Source organism: Bombus fervidus, chromosome 12 (assembly GCF_041682495.2).
Source record: "Bombus fervidus isolate BK054 chromosome 12, iyBomFerv1, whole genome shotgun sequence".
Taxonomy (NCBI): domain Eukaryota; kingdom Metazoa; phylum Arthropoda; class Insecta; order Hymenoptera; family Apidae; genus Bombus; species Bombus fervidus.
This window is the reverse complement of record NC_091528.1, coordinates 7,801,014-7,820,564: the sequence shown is the minus strand read 5'-3', so window position 1 is coordinate 7,820,564 and position 19,551 is coordinate 7,801,014. Positions and strand designations below refer to the sequence as shown.

The following is a 19,551-nucleotide window of genomic DNA, read 5'->3' as shown; positions in this document are numbered from 1 at the left end:
TAGGAAGCAACGCGCATGTACGGACATTTCCAGTCAATAAACGCGAATCAGCTGCAACCCTCATGCGCAAACACACCCTGAATGCAAATCAGGGATGTTAGCGTGGCTTTCGAGAACCCGGACTCCTGTGTCGCGGAAATAGGCCAACGACCGGCACTGTCAATCTATTTCTTTCGCAACTGAGATACTTATTACCGTTATTTTGTGGTCGAATAAAACGTGCATATAGATGGAACGGTAGAAATGCAAAGGTTTATTGCGAGGCCTTGTTTGAGGAGCTTGAAGATTCGATTTTTGCGTGAAATTGGATAAATTTTTGTTTCGTATGGAAGTACACTTCCGCGAGGTACGTTCGTACGGTCCTGGTAACGCGATGAGAATACGCGCACGAGCATCCGCAAGATGTTTTATTTATGTCCTCGTTACGATTTTTGTCGCGATGCGAGGGTGCCATCGTGAATTTTGCTTCGCAAAAATGTCGAAAGTACGCGGAGAAAAACGCAAGATGGATCGTTCGTTTGGTGAGTTTTTGAGACGTATATTTTATGAGATTCGAGAAGATTGTATCGATAGAAAGATGAAATGATAGTTTACCATTGTTCAATCATTCCAATATATACAAGTTGCTAGTATCTGTGATTCATTTTGAAGCTAAATAAGCAGTTCGCTGTGATTTGTATTTAAATATTACAGATGCATTTATAATTATGTATGTTATTCTTTGCAGTTAATTTTTATAGACTTTGATTTGCAAAAATGAAAATTATATGTTTATCTTATATGTCATCTATTAGTAGGTAGGAATATTTGTTGTCGTAATAGAATTAAAGTATCTCATAAAATCATAAACTTTCAGACTAATACAAAGTAGAGTAGAAAGAAATGTCAAAACTTTCAAATGCATGTATGATGCACATAATTGCTTTAAGATGGCAGCACCAGCATGATTTGAATTTGAGCTTCGCGTCACTGTAATTTTAAAAATCCACGTTGTAGAAAATGTCTGAATCGAATGATCATATCACGTAGTAATAACCCGTGAATTAAAAATTAGATTACAAAAGGAATCTAGTCTCTTGTTGTTAATTTCCTAAGAGTGTTTATAATAAATGTGACGTCATGGGCATCGCCATCTTTATTGAATGTCATGTACAGTTGTAAAGTGTATTCGTCATCGAAGCAAAATTTGGTGATACCTGTCATTTTTAAACAATTTACATCTCTATTAAATTTTCCATAAACCTTTCATCTTAAAGTAAGTTTTCATTACTTTCTCTCCTATTTTAAAATGTAATACAAATCAGTATTTTTAATAAAATCATATCACATAACTGTAAACAGACGTACGTATTTTAGTATATCGTATTATGTTATTATTACTTTAGCGATAGTTTTACACTTATATAGTATTTATTAAAAAATTATAACATGTTGTACAAAATTCTAGTTGATGAATTTCGTTCGTACAAATGTCTCGCGAATTTCGAGGTTATGGGTGTGTTCAGTACATATTATTATAATTTACTAAAAGCCGATATTAAAATTTGGTTTAAAGTATCGATAAAAGCTGACTTTATGTATGTATTCATATTTATTTCATGTGATTTCTTTGGTTGCAGAGATATGGACGGCAGTGGCAATTCCAGAGATGGAGAGGCAGGTGTTCCTCGCAATTCTCAACCACCTTCCACTAAAAAGCTGCAACAAACACAAGCAACTGTGGACGAGGTTGTGGGGATAATGAAAGTAAATGTGGAGAAAGTATTAGAAAGAGATCAAAAGTTATCGGAATTGGAGAATCGTGCTGATGCTTTGCAACAGGGAGCGACCCAATTTGAGCAGCAGGCAGGAAAATTAAAAAGAAAATATTGGTGGAAAAATCTTAAAATGATGATCATTATTGGTATCATCTGCGTGATTATTCTTATCATTATCATTGGTGAGTGATATTTATAAAAATAGTAGTAACATTGAATTACAGATTTAAACAAATATTTTTTAATGTTTACAATAGTTTCAACTGTATCAGGCTCGTCTGACAATTCCTCTTCTAACTGATCGCATTGTACCAAATGGGACATAATGCTTTGGGGTTGTTAATTTATATCCAAAAATGAAAGTTATTCCAGCAGAGTAAGGGCTGGGCACACACAAACTTAGATATAACATAAAAGTTGAAAAGTCACGACTCGTAGTCCTGTTCAAAGGATTTGCGATTAAAGTAGCACAAACAAAAAGAGAAAGATCAAGGGATAAAATATATATATTTTTGAGACTTAAATATATTCAAACGCACAATTTATCATACTAATTACAGTATTAATATGGGTGGCCTTTTGTAAATCTGTAAATGGACAATACATTTCATAATTTTATCTTGTTAGAATGCTTCGATTGTACATTGTACATTTATTAATGATATATAATATATAATATAACGTTTATACTTTTTTTCATCGGTCTTAATATAATTCAGGCTTCCGTTTCGCCTTGCTTCCCTCCAGATATCAATGCCCATCGATCCCACGTGTGATTTTCACGTCGTAGTATAAACACACTGATGCCAAACGATAAAAAAAGGTATTCGATCCACCGCCAATGCAACCGTCCGATTTCAAAGCCTATCGCGATTACGTACCTAGAATGTTCGCGCTCATAAATATTCATGTACTAACATTCTCCTGTGAATACCGTCATGCTTCTCGAAGCCAAAGTGACACGAAGACCATCGAATTCGGTGAAACTCGATCCTCGATTCTCGATATCATTCTCTACCGAAGACAAATCCAATTTCTATCTCGTAGAAAGTTCACAAACTTTCCTGCTCTTGCTCTCCGTGTCTCTTCAAATCATATTGCGTACTGTTTTTAAGTGAAACTGATAATTAATCATGTTTACACCTCGCTGAGTTTAATACGTAGGCAACGTATACGTCTGCGCACTTGGTGACTCGCTCGGTTTACAATCCAAGTCAATGTTTTCGATCATTTGACCCGACCGGTCAAAATATCGGACGATATGAAATTAGTGCATCATCGGTGGCCAATTAACGAAGAGTTCGGTCGAATGGCCCTGGAAGTAATACTAAAACTTCGAAGGGAGAAACACGTCATAAGTCGATGGTCAAGGTCGGATGTCCGTGATCGCGATTGAAGGACGATTTAACGGTACAAGAAAATAAAATGGTCAGCTACGCGCGTTATTTCTTCTTTTTCACTCGGTCATTTAACTACTCACCATGTTATCTCGCAGCTTGAGTCAATACGAAGAAGTTATACAGACACAAATTTTTGTGGAGTGGATATCCTAACTCGTAATTTCCTTCCTTATACTTCCGTTACATTCCGTGCCGTAAATGGGAATATTTCGTGAACGATCAAGCTTCCGTTGCGCGTCAACTGTTCTCAGACAATCCCAGTTAACTCGAATTACATAATTACATCTGCCGGAGAGCGTGCAAGAGATAGTGCGTAAGTATATCGTACGAATCGATACGCCGGTCGAATTATCTTAGAACTCGTTGCAGATTAACAATTCTATCTACTCTCTTATATTCGATCGTTTCGAATCATTTTTACCAGTGTGTTAATCACTGTCGCGCTATGCCGACGAAAACGGTGAAATCGTAGGTATCGAATGGTCGCTTAAGACAACGGCGAAGTCGAAGTCACGTGTTGAATAGTGTCAACCGACGGGACAGGATTCCGATTTTTCCTGTAAACCGAGGCAGAAATCCCAGTCGCTTCATTCATACACCTATCAGTCGGCTGACGACCGTCCAACCGGACAGTCGCTTGGGAAGCGCGTCTCGTGTCACCGATATCGTAGGTCATACGACCCTCGGGATCCTTTGGATCGTCTCCATCACTGAGAACCGTTTCGATCGTTTACCTCTTAACATCCATTCGTCGAACAACGAATCGCGGAAATGAGTCTGTTGTGGAACGAGTGAAAGTTTTCAAAGAAAATCATCTTGTACGATTTCTTCAGCGCGAATTTGTTGTGCCATGCCATTATCGAAGGATTAGTTCGATCGCTAACCACTGTTCCTACGTTTGCAACGGTCTTCGTCCGATCTTTTGACCATTTTTCGATCGATTTTAAGGGTCGTTTAACTCATAAATCAACTAACGAGAAAATCGCGGATGGAACAATATTTTATGGAGAAAATTCCTTGCGAAAGTCCTCACGAAAATCAGAGTCAGAACGCGAAAGTGGCGCAGTGTATATCGTAGAATTTTCGTGGCAGCGTGTGGTGGGGCTAGTTGTTTTTCTTTCTGTTTGGTAGTTCGGCACCCGGTCTCGACGCGCGTCTCAGAGCGGCTAGTGGCTATCGTGCGCGTGTTTGAAACCGCGTTAGCTAGATACACAGCGTCGTTTTTGGAACTAATTATTTTTCTGTTGCTCGTGACACGATACGATTAATTGTTGGAATGTTCGCGATCGAGGCGGGATAAACAACGAAATCTCGTAAATCAGCCTCTTCTGATACTTCTTGTCGAATAACGGAAGAAGAGAAAAACTGTCTGTGACGAAACTGATAGTTGCCCATAGTCGTCCGTATAACGAAACGTTATTTCGTCGAAGCGTTTACGTAGTTCCACGTGTAACTCACTTATCTGCTACTTTATAAACATGTATTGAGGAACGAACGAAACAGTCGGGTGGTATCGTGTTTTTGTACTGGTGTACATGTGCAAAAGTATCGTCGAGTTGGCGAGACGCGAACGAGTCGAATGGTGGTCGATGCCTGGCTGAAGAAGTTCGAAGATCGTTCTAGGGAAGACGATAAATGTGTCCAAAGCGGGGATCGTGCACGATAAGCCGTGGAGACAGGGGAGGAAGAGGAAGAAAGAATCGCCTGGTTTAAACGACCAATAACCATTAGTGAAGTTTTGATCTAACTGGTATTTACCCTGACTTCTTCTATCGAGCTATCCATTTTCCGATCCTCTCACGTCTCGTTAAGTTTCGAAATCGAATCGTGCACGATCTTCGACCAACTGAAGATCCAACATGGCATCGTCCGGCAGCGAGGCGAACGAAGAATATGGTCTGGGATATCAAAACACATTGGTAAGTTCATCTTCCGTCATTTTTACTCCTCAGACTATCTCCATTTATCGTGCGTAATATTTTGTTTCTTAAATTCTTAACACTTGTTCGTTCTTTTAATGTTCGACCAGTGTGAGGTATTTTTCATTCTTAAGAGAAAACTGGATGCAATAGATCAATCTTCGACGCGAATGACGAACCAACTTGATTTACTATAAATTGTACGATAGATATGGTTGATTGTTTTCGTTATATGATTTATAGTGACGAGGGCTAGGCGAAAGCGACGCCAAGTAAGGGTTGCGAACCTATTTTCATGTTTATTCTTGGCTGCGGTGCGCTGCTAGCCGCGAATAGTTCGCTTGGGAGCAGGATTTGTATCTGAGACGAGGACAGAGAGACACCACGTGCTCGTCTACTTTCTCGCGTGCATTTTGAATACCGTGCCCACGCTCTCTCGTCGACCCATTCTCAGCTGATTGTCAGCTGATCACCACCTGAGAGATCGGTCTTCGCTAATTTATGGAATCGTCACAGGCAAGCGCTTGCTTGCATAGAATGTCATAGATTGTCGTGAATCATGATGCTTTAGACGCGATCCGATATTCATCTTTGTCCGCGGCCTAAAAACCTGAAACCTATAGATGCTTTTCCATTCAATTTTAAGCTATCTCTTATCAGGGGATTCGCCTGTTTGTTCCGATTTCACGGGATTCCTAGAAACTCGTAGAACGATGTTTATCGTTTAGCAGAGTTTAGTTAGTTACGAACTATTCGGTATTATGAGAGTCGCATTGTATTTTTTGAGAAACGAAGACGAAATCTGATAAACTAAAACAGATATGGGATATCTCGTGCATAAAAAATAAAAGTACAACATTGATATTGATAATATATTAAAATTAAGTTGATCGAAATTGTAGTAGATTTTGTAACGAAGAATCGGCTAAAATGTGTAAAATATGTATGACCTAATATTTCTTATCGGAATTTTGTATGTAGATGAAATGGAAATAATTTCAACTGACTGACGTCCATTTCAACGAGTAATAACGGAATAAGCTAATAGTCTTTAACATTAAACTACTTCTAGAACGTTTTAAAGATTCAATCCAGGTTCTATATTAAACCAGCGTTTAGGAATTTACGATAAATTATGTTCTTGTACGTTTCTGTCTTAGAAAAATCACGATATTTCCTCATGATTTTAAAGTCAATTCGTCTTGACTGCGTGATTCGCCTGACTAATGACGTTTTCTCTTCTTTTCACCCTCACGTGCAGTCTTGATTTTGCAACAATATAATAATAGTCGTGTCTGCCAACTTCGCCATGGATTTTTAGACCTTGTATTATAGTAAGCGCGAAGATACTGCGTCCTCGAATGGTCGCGTCACTTTCGAAACACCCTCTGCAAAATTCCGGGGCAGCTTGCCATTTTCTCGACCTCTTCCGTTTCTCTTGCCTTTCTATTCACGAAAAGGATAATTACGAAAAGAAACATACGACGATTGCCATTATGCAAGGTTCTTCTCGAAAGAAATACAAACAGAAAAAAAAATGTTGTACTTTCCATTCTTTATTTATTTTTTTTATGAAATGGGTACCATTTTGCGATATCTCTGCTTGTGCTGTCTTCGAATTTACGAAAATAATAATTGTGAAAAAAAAAACTTAGGACGATTGTCATTATGTAAGGTTTTCTTTTGAAAAAATTCTACTCATTTTTTTTTAGATTGTTGTAATTTCTACCTATTTATTACCTATTTATTAAAATACCACGAAAATAAACTCCTAACATTCTTCCTAAAGAGTAGAAAAATAAATTAACAAATTTTATGTCGTCCGTTCTGTATTTATTTTCTTGCGAATAAAACTCTCGTTTGTTGTATGCTGTCGCTGTTTTTCAATGATGATAATTCGTAGAATCGGTGTTTTAATATGTATGTTGAAAATAGAGTGAATAGACTACTGTCTCACGATCGCTGGTACTGCAATCCGCCGAAAGGTTAGACAAAAAGTCATCTCACCGTAACAGTTATTGGCAGACACACAGGAGAAACAAAAACCGGTAAATTACATCCTTCTGTTGAGGAGGCCTGTACCTTTTTCTCCTGCCCCGTCTTCTGAAGCGGTATAGTAGCGAGTTTCTTGTTCGATCCATCACGGAAATTGATCTTTCTCGAGAACTCATTCATTATCATCCTCCATTTGCATTTTCTTGAGTTATCAGCGATTATTTAAATTACTTGAGATCATTTCGTCATTCGTTACTTTCTTTTTCTTCTTTCATTTTCTGTATTTCATTCAGAGTACGTTCACCTTACAGTTCATTGATGGTTGGTACGATGTAGTAAATCATTCATCGTGAATTAACTACTCGATCAATTAAGTAATTTAATCTTTGTACTGGTTGGTTCAATGGTGAATATTCTCTTATGTATTTTATGCTGTTCAATTAAAAATACTTTGCTTCTTGCTTAATTTAATATTTGTCTACCTTGATTTCCAGGATGAAATCAAAATTTGAAATTTAAATTTATTTTTTCAAGGAACTGGTTTAATCGTCCTATGTTTCCTTGTTTTCTTCAAAGTCAACTGACGTGTATCGCTATTGGCATCGTGTTAACGTCGATTAACGCTTTGCTCGAAATTCCGCGCCATTCCTCCGCTTTTCCTTTTATTTTTCCGATACGTCGAAAAACAACGCAATATTCTTTTTTCCCAGGCGGCTGAGCTCGTTGAGTAACGCGATCGAATATGCATGATGCAATCGCAAGCAGCGCTTTTTCCGATTGCCGATACTTCGATTTGTTAGCGCGAAACGACGTTGAATTATGCAATTCCTGTGCGATTTACCTTACCGGTAGATTCTTGACCGATAAGCAAAAGAAGAAAAGGAAAGGAAAATATAGCGTAATCACAACATATTGGTTATAATTTTGACCACTCGAACGTAAATTAGTTCGTTTAACCATCGACATTTTCTGTAATATTAGGTTGATGCGTGTGAAGCATCGTTTTTCCAATAAAACTGCGTGTTGTATTATCAAAATAATTTCCATATTATTTTAGTTCTTCGCATATCTTTTTCAAAATAATTTATGCGTTCAAAAATTCCTTGGCTGGGACAAATGTTTCTAATAAAAATAAGATTTTTCTCGTAAAGAATTTTTGTAAATCCTAAAAATTACTGAACTTTCGGAAGCAGGTAACGCAGAAAATATTAATAACTGAACTGAATATTTTTAGGCAAACTGTAGTTATTATTCGAACAGTGTTTCGTATTAAGTCACGATAATCATAAGCAGCGATAATTGCTAAGGTTGACACAAGACGAGATACTTCTGTACCATGATGACACGAGCAATACCAAGAAGCATATCACTTTCTTCTTTTTTTTTTCTGTACTTCTGATTTGGATAAATTCGATTAACGCGTAACTATATGAATATATTTATGTACGTAACCGGAATTTACATTGTTAATTAACGAGTACTTTAAATAAGTTGTTACTGTGATTAGTCGATTTCTAATTACATTGGAAGGTGAGATAAACTGTATTAATTACACATTTGTTTCTCTCTTCTTCACGACCTGCTAATTCGTTTATCTGCAATAAATCAATCTTTTATCGCGTTAAACATTCCGACGCGAGCTGCAAATTCTGCGAAATAGCGTCAGAATTTCAGTAATGAAACAGCGCATGATCGATTGTTTCAGTATAAATATCATAACTTTGTTATTCCTAATTTTTAATTCTTTAACTTTATTCCTTCGTTTGGAATAATGTATTCGCTCGTTATTTATTTATTTTTCTATCTAATTCCGTAATATTACATCTGCATACAGTTTTACCATCACTACGCTGGGAAACTATACAGCCTAACTATAAAGATAAGTAAATATATGTACAAGTTTATTAACCTGACAATGATATTAAAGAAGCTTAAATCTGCTAGCCAGTAATCTTGACTTTTCCGCGAAATATCGACAATAAAAATTTACAATTTCGTAGAAATAGATAAAACGGAAATGAATGGGCAATGCAGCAATTCGATTTCTGAGCTGAGAAAGCTTGAAACAATATAAAAAGTAAGAATAAATTAGCATGAAAATACTACTTTAATTAGTTGATGGTTGAACGCTTTTAGTGCATAAAATTTTATTGCATTCGGGTAGATCGAAGTCAAGGTCGTTTTAACACCTGATTGGTCCCAACAGATTTTCAAGATGCATATGAACGACGAATTTATGTGAACGAAAATTTACGAGTCTAATTATTGTCGTGATTAGTTCGACGTTTTTATCACAGAATGTCCTTGACGAGATATATGTACGAAGTCGATAACAGTTCTCGATGAGAGATCGTCATATCGAGGTTCTCGGACGATAAAACCAAGGTCCAGCTATTTAACATAGATAGAAACTGATCCAAAAAAGTCTATGAATAAACCAGTGACTTCTACCATGGTATTTCTGCGCTTATTGTTATTTCGTTCTCGACCAATTCGTTAGACGCAATTCAGTATGTCGTATTAGGCAATCTTTGATATTTTTTCATGCATTGTAACTTCGAGCTGAATAGAAAACAAATTTTGTCCTATTCTAGCAACCTAATTTGCAAGCGATATAGTTAAATTGTTGTTACGTATATCAGTTCGTGTACATGCTATATACATAAGTTTGTATATAACGACCTCGCATAAATAACTGGAACGCAAATATTGACAGTTGACTATAATGATGCGCAAAGTGATATGTGACAGCTTTTGATGAAATTATGGCTGCTAATTGTTGGATATGTATTTTCCTATTTCACCTATTTTCCATCTGATGCCATTCGAAATTTTTTGTAGTTCAAATTATGAATTTATCGAATATTTAGAATGGTCAGTATCGCCCCACAATTTTAGGTTCATCAAAGGTGGAGTTCAGTGAAGAAACTTCTTTTAAAAATTAGTGAATAAAAAAGTCTGTATTCACCTAGGAGATTTTGTTACGCTTTTATGATTTGAATTATGAATTTATAAAATGAATATATGACTGTGTATAGTACGGTATTTTTAATGTTTGAAAGCATACAGATTGTATTTTTATTCATAGTTTTCACAAATTAACTCAGTGTCTTATGGTTTGTTTTCTCTCTGTTTTCTCTCTATTTTATATGATTTATTTGTTACACTCGTTAAATCTAATTACATATTAGCTTTCAAAATACTGTGAATAATACGATCACCGAAGATCATCGAGACACTACCCGTAACTTGATTTCCAATTTTACCAATTGAGACGAAACTTTAGATTAAAATAAGGATTCGGCTTGAACATAATTCTTATTTGCAATGATTCATATTCTGTCACTTGAATCATTTCTTCCGAGTCTCTTAAATGATATACTCATTTCCCCCTCCACTGTTAAAAATTCTAGTAACATTCCAAAATGCAAAGTGTGCAATTAGTCACGAACCGTCTCTTCTTCTCGTACAATTATGAAACATTCAAATAGAAATTTAGCTCAATATCGTAAGACAAGAAGTTCGAAATTTTACCACTTGTGCCACTTTTCTTTTTTATTCCTAAAGATTTCGAAAGCTCGTTTCGAAATATCAATGTGCAATTGCAATTTTTCGCGAATCCTCAGTTTTCTCTATAAAGGACTGGTTTTTCAGGAAGCGAAGCGAAACGATAGCTAGCGGACGTCGCATAACACCGCGGCGTTGTCTTCTCGTAGCACGCGATCATTTGGTTCCTTTTTCTTTCTTCGTCATCCGCTTATTCCCATCGTGGGATGCCTCGATAAAAGTAATCGCGTATCGTTGAAACAAGTATCGTCAAATTACGCAAACATCGCTCGAATCTGTAGGACGGCGCCGAATATTCGACGCTGGAATTGCATAAGTTTTACACAGCGCGCAGAATGCACGCGGAAACGCAGGGTCGATTATCGATTTTTCTGCGGCCGGATCAGCCGGTTTGCCTTGCAACCTGTCTACACACCGTATACAAGTCACGTGCATTTTATTCGCGCTGCTAGGCGCGCATCTGTGAAATTACTCGCTTTACGACCCCGTCGCATATGCTTCGCGATCCTTGCCTCAACGTTTGTCCTGTTAACTGCGTCGGATGTCTCGAGCAAAATTGGTAATTGATTTTTAAGCGGCTGATAACAGGCTTTGTGTAACGTGTCATTGATTGGACGGGATTGATAAGAATGAACGATAAGCTGCAACCGTTTTTGGAACGACAACCTTTCCATCGCCGTACAGATTACAGTAATTGGAACGATGTTTGTTTGGAGCTCAATGGAGATTTTTATGCAGAAGAGATTGCGATCTAGATTATAGTTGTTAGATTGTGGATTTCAGCGCATTTATCGGAAATTTGAAAGTGCAAAATTGCACAGATCGCATATATTATGAAGATATATATATATATGAAATATTCAAAGTATAGTGCATTGTATAATGCTTGATAGATAAAGCAATGTTTTAATTGTATTCTCAAAAATATTAATTTGCATTAAAATTAATTTTCCAAATCTAATATTTATTATCCGAATATTAAATGTTTACTGTGGTTTGTGTAAGGTATGAGTCTTGGTTTGGAATAAAGATGACGATGTTTAAAGATTTATCTGATTCAGGGATGGAGGATTAGAATAACGAAGGGAAGGTCTTCGTTTAAAAAGAGAATATTTGAATAGATATTGTATAGTACAATAGTTCGCGGGGATGAAATATTTTTCCATAAAGTTAAGTGCCTTGTAGTATGTGGTTACGTTATCGTAGATAGAGCTAGTTTTATCGATGCAAAAATAGACATACGTCATCCTTTTCTTTAACCTAGAAATAGCGTATAGAATGAAATAGGCAGTAAGTGGATCAAATATGCATAGAGTATTCTTTTATAAAATACACAACGTTACGTTACCATGTAAATTTGCAATCATGGTTTCTAAAGGACTAAAGTAGACGCTTCGAGTGAAATATTTTTACAAGCAAAGTTTACAAGGAAAAAGTAGAGGTTAAATAAATAACAAAATTGTATTCTTCGCGTTCAGAAACCACACTGATACAATTCTCGAGGATATCATTTCGTGACGCAGAAACATTACAAAAACATTCTGTAAGGTGTGAATTCAACTGAAAGGAAACTACAAGAAATTTTATGCAAAGCGGCGTTTTCTAGTAAGTTAAATTTTCCCGCTTCTCGACGTCAGCCAGTCTAGCCAATAGGTAACTACACGTGTCGCTAAAAACGAAGTTGGAAAGGTAGTACAACGTACAACATCGATTCGTGAAGGTTGCCGTGTGATCCATAGATCATAAAGTTGCACACGTGCACGATCGATAGTTAAAAAACTTGTCTCGTCAAGTTCGAACGCTTTAGAGAAGATCTTTTCTGTGAATCAGCAAGTACATCGATCGCAAACACTCGAAGGATCCTTGATATAAATTGACATTGATGTAACAAAACGTGGAGGTAAGGAGTAGACTAGATGAAAGTTTAGAAAGCGGTAAATTTAAATTCTGCACAGCTAGAGAAGAAGAAGAAGATAGAACAATTTGTAAAAGAATACATTGAATTAAATTCAATTTAAGAAGAATACAAAAGGATATTATTAAAACTCAATCCTGTCTAAAACAACTTTAAGTTGCTCGTAATAACGAGGTTTTAAGATTAAGAAAGAAATTAAAAAAAAAAAGAGCCGATAACCTAGCTCGATGATATTTTCACGGTTTATCGTTTGATTTACGTATGTAACTTTGTATACATTCTTAAAATCAACGGCACAGTTGCTAATAAAAAAGATAAATAAAGGAAGGCTTGACTCAATTGGTCCATCGTGATTGATAAGTCGCTCGACGGAAAAAAATAATGTCGAACATGCACAGAAGCCTTTTGAGTGTTTCGTGGAATGCGTTAACGTTGTCGAGAACTTCGATGAAATCTGGTTGGATGTGGACAAGGTTAGCCTCCGGTCAATGCGACGTACCCATGGTGGTCCCTAAAGAGGAGGTGGTTAGATTCATATCTGAGTGCATGTGCAAGGCTGGAACATCGCTCGAGGATGGTTGTATCGTTGGCCATCATTTGATGACCGCCGATTACCGTGGCCATTTTAGCCATGGAATGAACAGAATGCAGATGTACGTGCAGGATATTAAGGACGGAATGACCAATCCTACTGCGAAGCCAGAGATCCTTACGGATTTTCAGGTACGGCGAAATCTACTTTCCAGCGATGAGACGATGTCGCGGTTGATATACCTTGGTTTCACACTTAACATTGTTACACTGTGCAGTGTTATATTTAACACTGCCGCGTTTACCACTGTTTAAAGCTTGCGGACGAGAGTCACGTGGGAGACATCGCAAAAGAATGTTTTCCAGTTGCGCGCGACTCTCTTTCGAAAGCCTCAATGTTAGATGCGAAGATGTCAAGTATAGCAACGTTAAGCGTGATAATCGAAGCCGGGAAAACTGCGTCGAAACTCCCACACCTTGGTTCTTTTACATCGTGATCAGCCTTAAGATTCACTGAGATTAAACGTGACGCGGTTTAATTGTTCGTTTAATCAACTGGATACACAGTTGTCACGAGGTGAACGCACGTCAATGAGATTACAGTGCACGGATACATTTCATTACGCATCATTAAAATTCTAAGGAAGACGCGCAGACTGGATAATTTCGAGAAATTATTACTATACACGGTTGTCATTCATGTGTTAACAATACCTGGAAATGATTTATTCAATTCATCTTGCGTCTTCTCAGCGATTGCAAATAATTTCAATTACGTCATTTCTCTTTAAAAGCAAAAATAAATGTATACGATTATAATTGAAGAATCTTCGCATAGCCAAAGCATAGTCTCGCTGCTGGAAATACTCAAACTTACGATACGAAACGCACGTATGGCTGAAAATCCGGCTTTTACCGGTTTACTTGTCAGTCGTTACCAGTGGAAACTTTACATTTCCCGTGTAAAAATATGACAGAGAGCATTTTATGCAACGTTACGAACATATGTGTACACGTTGCTGCTGACGATAATTAAAAATGTAATTTCCGATTTGCGCGCCATTGCTTAAAGCCTTCTAAGCAAACAACTTCAGTGAACACACGACACAGAACCAAACTCTATCCTATTACAATAAAGATCTCGTTAGAAAACAAAGCAGATAACTCCTTACGTACTCTTATCTCGTGGGTATTAGAATTCCTTAATTCCATTTGAATAGATACGAGATCTTTTCATCTCGACAACATTCTTAGACTCTATAAACGAACTTCTTAGAAACTACACTGTTCGACTCTATAAATTGAAGAACAGAAAAAAATGATATTACAAATAATTTTTAAATATACTTTGTTATTTCATGCCAGTTTCTCGTAGTAAATAGATTTATGGAAGTAAATTACTTGTTTGCTGACTGAATATCGAACATTAATTATATCATCTACCTAATAAAAATATTAGGTGGGCAACTAAGTGATTGTGGATTCTGTCATTACCACCTAATGACAAAATCCGCAATCACTTAGTTGTCAACCCAATAAAGAAATTGAAAAGTAGGATCGATCACTTTGGTCTTTGAGAGTGTCGAATTCCATTGAAACGACGTCGAGTAAACCGGCGCTTGCTTCGCGTTCTTATTTCAAAATCCCCTGCTGTTTCATTTAAGAAACTAAGACGTGACTTCACCGCAAAGCTCGATGGAACTATTTCCAGGCGATAGCGTTGGTCAACGGGAACAACGGTTTGGGACAGGTGATCGGTAAATTTTGCATGGAACTGGTCATAAAGAAGGCGAAGAAGTTCGGTATCGGGATGGTGTCGACTTGTGGGTCGAATCATTACGGCATCTGTGGTTACTATACGAAAATGGCGATCGACCAAGGTCTCGTGGGCTTCTCCTGCACCAATACGAGTCCTCTGATGGCACCAACCCGTAGCAAGTGTGCGGGTTTAGGCACGAATCCGATATCTTTGGGAATGGGAGCGTCGAACAACGATGAGTTCGTGTTGGATATGGCCACGACAGCCGTTGCTCTGGGCAAAATCGAGCTAGCTATCAGGAAGAACGAAGCCATTCCCCAGGGCTGGGCGCTTGGGTCCGATGGGAAAGTTACCACAAACGCCGAAGAGGCGTACAAAACTTCTCTTTTAATGCCTGTTGGTGGAGAGGAACACACTAGCGGCTACAAAGGCTATGGACTAGCTTTGATGGTCGAGATACTTTGCGGAATTCTATCTGGAAGCGAGTTTGGTCCTAACATCAGACAGTGGAAGACCAAAGAAAAAATTGCCAATCTTGGGCAGTGTTTCATGGCCATAAATCCGGAAGCTTTTGGTTGTGGATCGAAGGAGAGATTAGGCCAGTTGTTGAAACAGTTGAGAAATTTAGCTCCCGCTGGGGACAAACCTGTTTTGATACCTGGAGACCTGGAGAGGGCAGCCATGGAACGCGTGGATAAAGAAGGTGGTATTACGTATCATCCCAATCAGATACAGGCGTGTAAAGAATTCGCGAAAGTTATGGGAGTCGAGCCTCTGAAGCTTATTCCCAAGAATGGTTAATCAGGAAATTAGTTTTGTTTAGTTTCTGTTTGGTATTTAGGTACCTGAAGGTTCTTAGGAAATTACGTATTGAGATTGAATTTTTTTAATATATCTATATCTATTAGTTTTTAGAATTATTGTTGCTATGTGTATATTGATATTAGTAACAGATCTGATAATTGCATTGCGAATGCGATCTATAGTATATATCATACAATGCATTTATATGTTTACTACATATTATTATATCGTGTACACTCTACGCTTAAAGAAAAGTCTCCAACCAACAAAATACTCTTCAATGGTGCTTTTCCGCACAGGATTTTTAAATGTTCTAACAGTAATCTACTCAAATTTTTCTAACATACGCATGTAATATACAAAGCACAAGGAAATGCAATTCCTCATATTTTATACGACATTGTAAACACAGCTTTTATACTTATAAAAGAAGCTACACGAATATACACGATCATCGATGTTTTTAGTTGACCACTGTTTACCTACGCTATATCACCGTAATGTAATTATTCATCACCCTAATATCGGTGCAACGAGTCGAAGCACCGGCTAATAACACGTTTTTTTTCGTACAATGTTTACACGAGATGAGCTTGCGTGTCCGTTTCGTCGATTTGATGGAAACGATGTTCGCGATGACATAACCGTCGTTGCGGTCTGATCGTTGGTCGATGATGATAATGACGGCCTTGGACTTGCTCGCGGGATCTCGATTGTACTCATTACTGATCGAAACGCGCGATTATCGACATCGATTCACCGGTGCACGACAAATGAGGCATTTGCATAATCAGGACAGAAAAGATAGAAACGATCGATCGATGCTCGGAGAATCGTAAGATTATTTGCATCGTCGAGATCTGATAATGATGGCGCGAAGAGTAAGAAATCTGAGAATCACGTGCATTTGCGTAGTCGTAGAAGCGCGATCATAGAAATTCGATCTTCTATCGCAGTTTTAGCGAGCATTCGTTATTGCACAGTTGTAAAGTCTCGTGACTGGTGACACTTGGCTGTGTAATTATTTCGCAAGGACGGACCTGCCACCACCAAGATTAACTTTGTTATTTTTCATCATAGATAATTAAGTTTGATGTATCTGATCGATGTAGCTGACACGGATACTCAAGGCATTGACGATTAACGCTTCGCTCAGATTAGCGCAGCTACCTGGTTCGAGCAACTTGAGTTGAACATAAAACTTACTTACCAATGATGATAGTTTTTCAAGTTTATACGCTTGTCGTTGTCGATTAATTCACTTATCTTCAAGTACATACTCTGAGCACACTTTATTAACACGAATCTGCTATTTTACTTCATTCGAAATACGCTTTTTCAAGATCCAAACGAAGTTGAGTCTTCTCAACAATATAGGCAATGTAATGTAAATTTTCTAATTTAAGTTAATTTTATTTGTAGCTATGTTTACGATTATGATTTACATTTCACTTCTTTTCCTTTTATTTTTTTTATCGGGTATCCACTTTGTCAGTTAACCAATCTGAATAAAAAAAATTTAATTAACCAAGTTTCTATGTAATATCTGCTTATTAGGTTAACGCCATTTGCACGTTTTATTATCTTTTAGACAACTCGGACTAATTTGACTGACAATTTTTCCGACGTGGTAATTATTTGTCATTAAAAAATAAGAACTCGTAAATGGTCGATCAGCGATTCTCTCTGTTTCTCGATGGAGCAAACAGGGTTATCAGGAAGACTCGCAGACTGTGAGTCTGTTCCGATTCCATGTTATCATCGGTTTATTGTTAAAAAGAAGAACGTACGAGTGTAATTCATTTGTCGGTGATAAGTTTTGCAGTAGTCTCAGTGGCCTGATTATCGCTGATGAAAAACGTATCATTTGATCTATCATTTTTTAAATAATATGTGTACTTTCTCTTTTCGCTATAAGATAAACATCTTATTTTCATTCGCAGTTACTTTCGTAATTTACAATGAACTGAATTGATTTCAATGATTCCTTCGATCGGACAGAATTTCCTTGACCAGAGATAATCGTGGAAATTTGTATTCCATTCTGTCAATTGATCATTTATGCGCGTCGCGTTTAGGTTTCGCATAAAAATGTCGAATAGAAATTTCATCATTGCGCGCGTTCGTAAACTGCACTTTCTATGTGCATATTTTACTGTCCCCACGCGTACCTTGGATCAAGATCATTGTCAAATCGAAGAGGGAGAAAGATCATTAAACGGAGATTAGCGTGGCCCGAGGGAGCGGTTTATTCTTTGGCATCGATAATAATGAAAAGAAATGGAAAGTGTTTTGCACGAAGAAGACGCGACAGTTGAACGTAGAAAGGGTTCAAAAGTTATCGACACGCTTTGTTTATTGCTACCGTTATCAAGCAGGCCGCAAAAGCGTGTTCGAGTTATCTTATTCATTTTTCACGATAACGCTTGCGAATGCACGAAGGGTTTTTTTTCCTTGGACGTCAATAATCGTGTGAAAAAACATCGCTCACGAGGTATGATTATACAAGTAGGAGAAAATACGAGATAAAAGTCATAAATCTGGTATAGGTGAGTCATATGCCGGCGATACCTTTTTTCTCAGCAAATCGAAACGCGGATACATTACCAGGCTGGCTGTTTAATCTTTCTCACTGTCCAAGGAATTGTTAATTAGACTTATCCTATTAGATTAAGCGGCGTTGCCTATGTTCGATCATGCTACCCGCATAAACGTATATGTATTTTATCCTGGAACTTATTTTCTAAAGTCGAAAAATTCATTGCGTTCGATTTCTCTTCTTCTGTTTAAAAATCTAATCACTGGTGTTTGTGAAGCAAATAACGTTGAAAATCCGCTGGGTTAAAGATTATCGCAAGGGATTGACTATGTAAACAAGTATGATTCGTCAAACAAGGGCCAGCTAAACAGGAAGGAAGGGACGATGATTGGACAAACGATCTTGTCCAAAATGCAATCGTATGCACTGTTGAAGCATCACGAGAAGGTAATTCTCGTTGCTCGGCCATGTGACTGGCATTAACTAATTCAGTGCTCTAATATGCCGGCATGGGGTCGTGAACCCATGGGACATCCGTGGTGACAGTTGTCAAGACCTCTCCTGACACGATGGATCGACTAATCTTCTGCGAATCTACCGCGAGCCTTGAATTTTCGATATTTTTGTTGGAAAAATTGATCGTGTTATGTTAAGGAATCAACGAAGGCTATTTATTTTAATAAGCTTAATTATTTTTGACATTGAAGCGGAATAAGTGTTTTTTTTATCTGGTCTAAATTATAATGGATCATTCTTTAGTAACTATACTTGATAAGAAGAATGTTACAATTATTCGCGAACTTCGGTTCGAAGAAGAATAAGTGTTTAAATTATGGCAGATTATTTTCTTTAGAAGAATAATAAAGAAACTGTATTATTTCTAGTGATTTAAAGCATATATCTGTTTCTTTTTTTTTTTTTTGTTTTTTTAGCATTGCAGATAACATCGTTCAAACTTAGTGTTAAATACATGGTATTAAGCCAATTTCTATGTTCCAAAGGCCACGAGGTTTCCTAATGGGCGAATTATCTAATTATTCCGACAATGAATTTCGTAAGAACGGAACGTTCCTTTCATACTAACGAAAAATCGGACAATAGCCACTGGTCCATAGAGGAACAAAACGGAGAGGGAATTACGCAAAACAGGGAAATAATTTTCACGGAGAGGTATAAAAATGTCTTGAGAAAATTACGAGCGGTTGTGGCTTGACTTAATGGACTACGTTTGTTCTTTGTAGGATCAAAATGGTTGCTTTACAAGTAACCGAACTATTAACGCGTTCCATTGAAGTTCATTAAAATCCAGACATTTTATGCTTATTGTTTATTCACGTTTTCTGTTTATTTATGTATAGTTTGTGT

At 37.3% G+C, this 19,551-nt stretch overlaps 3 protein-coding genes and 1 long non-coding RNA gene across 5 annotated transcripts in view; 3 read left to right on the top strand and 1 right to left on the bottom strand.

Annotated features, from left to right (window-relative positions):
- Positions 1–395: 395 nt before the first annotated feature.
- Positions 396–2,451, top strand: Syb (Vesicle-associated membrane protein synaptobrevin). 2 transcript variants are annotated; one of them, XM_072013850.1, is made up of 3 exons: positions 396–521; positions 1,620–1,939; positions 2,015–2,451. In XM_072013850.1, the coding sequence occupies exons 2-3, from the start codon at positions 1,624–1,626 to the stop codon at positions 2,056–2,058; spliced, it is 360 nt and encodes a 119-aa protein (XP_071869951.1). In that variant the 5' UTR covers positions 396–521; positions 1,620–1,623; the 3' UTR covers positions 2,059–2,451. The 2 variants fall into 2 exon arrangements, with proteins under 2 accessions (XP_071869951.1, XP_071869950.1); XM_072013849.1 differs by lacking the exon at positions 396–521 and adding an exon at positions 1,090–1,255.
- Positions 1,538–2,821, bottom strand: LOC139992722 (uncharacterized). The gene is made up of 2 exons (XR_011801187.1): positions 2,676–2,821; positions 1,538–2,621 (listed from the first exon to the last, which is right to left on the bottom strand). It is a non-coding gene; the product is annotated as an uncharacterized lncRNA (long non-coding RNA).
- Positions 2,822–3,780: 959 nt separating this feature from the next.
- Clc-a (chloride channel protein 2) overlaps positions 3,781–19,551 on the top strand; it is a 33,534-nt gene continuing 17,763 nt past the window's right edge. The window contains exon 1 of the mRNA XM_072013814.1: positions 3,781–5,076. Coding sequence (XP_071869915.1) covers positions 5,017–5,076 — 60 coding nt within the window. The 5' untranslated portion in view covers positions 3,781–5,016. The remainder of the gene's footprint in view (positions 5,077–19,551) is intronic.
- LOC139992706 (uncharacterized oxidoreductase YjmC) lies at positions 12,184–16,098 on the top strand. The gene is made up of 2 exons (XM_072013836.1): positions 12,184–13,276; positions 14,796–16,098. The coding sequence occupies exons 1-2, from the start codon at positions 12,935–12,937 to the stop codon at positions 15,642–15,644; spliced, it is 1,191 nt and encodes a 396-aa protein (XP_071869937.1). The 5' UTR covers positions 12,184–12,934; the 3' UTR covers positions 15,645–16,098.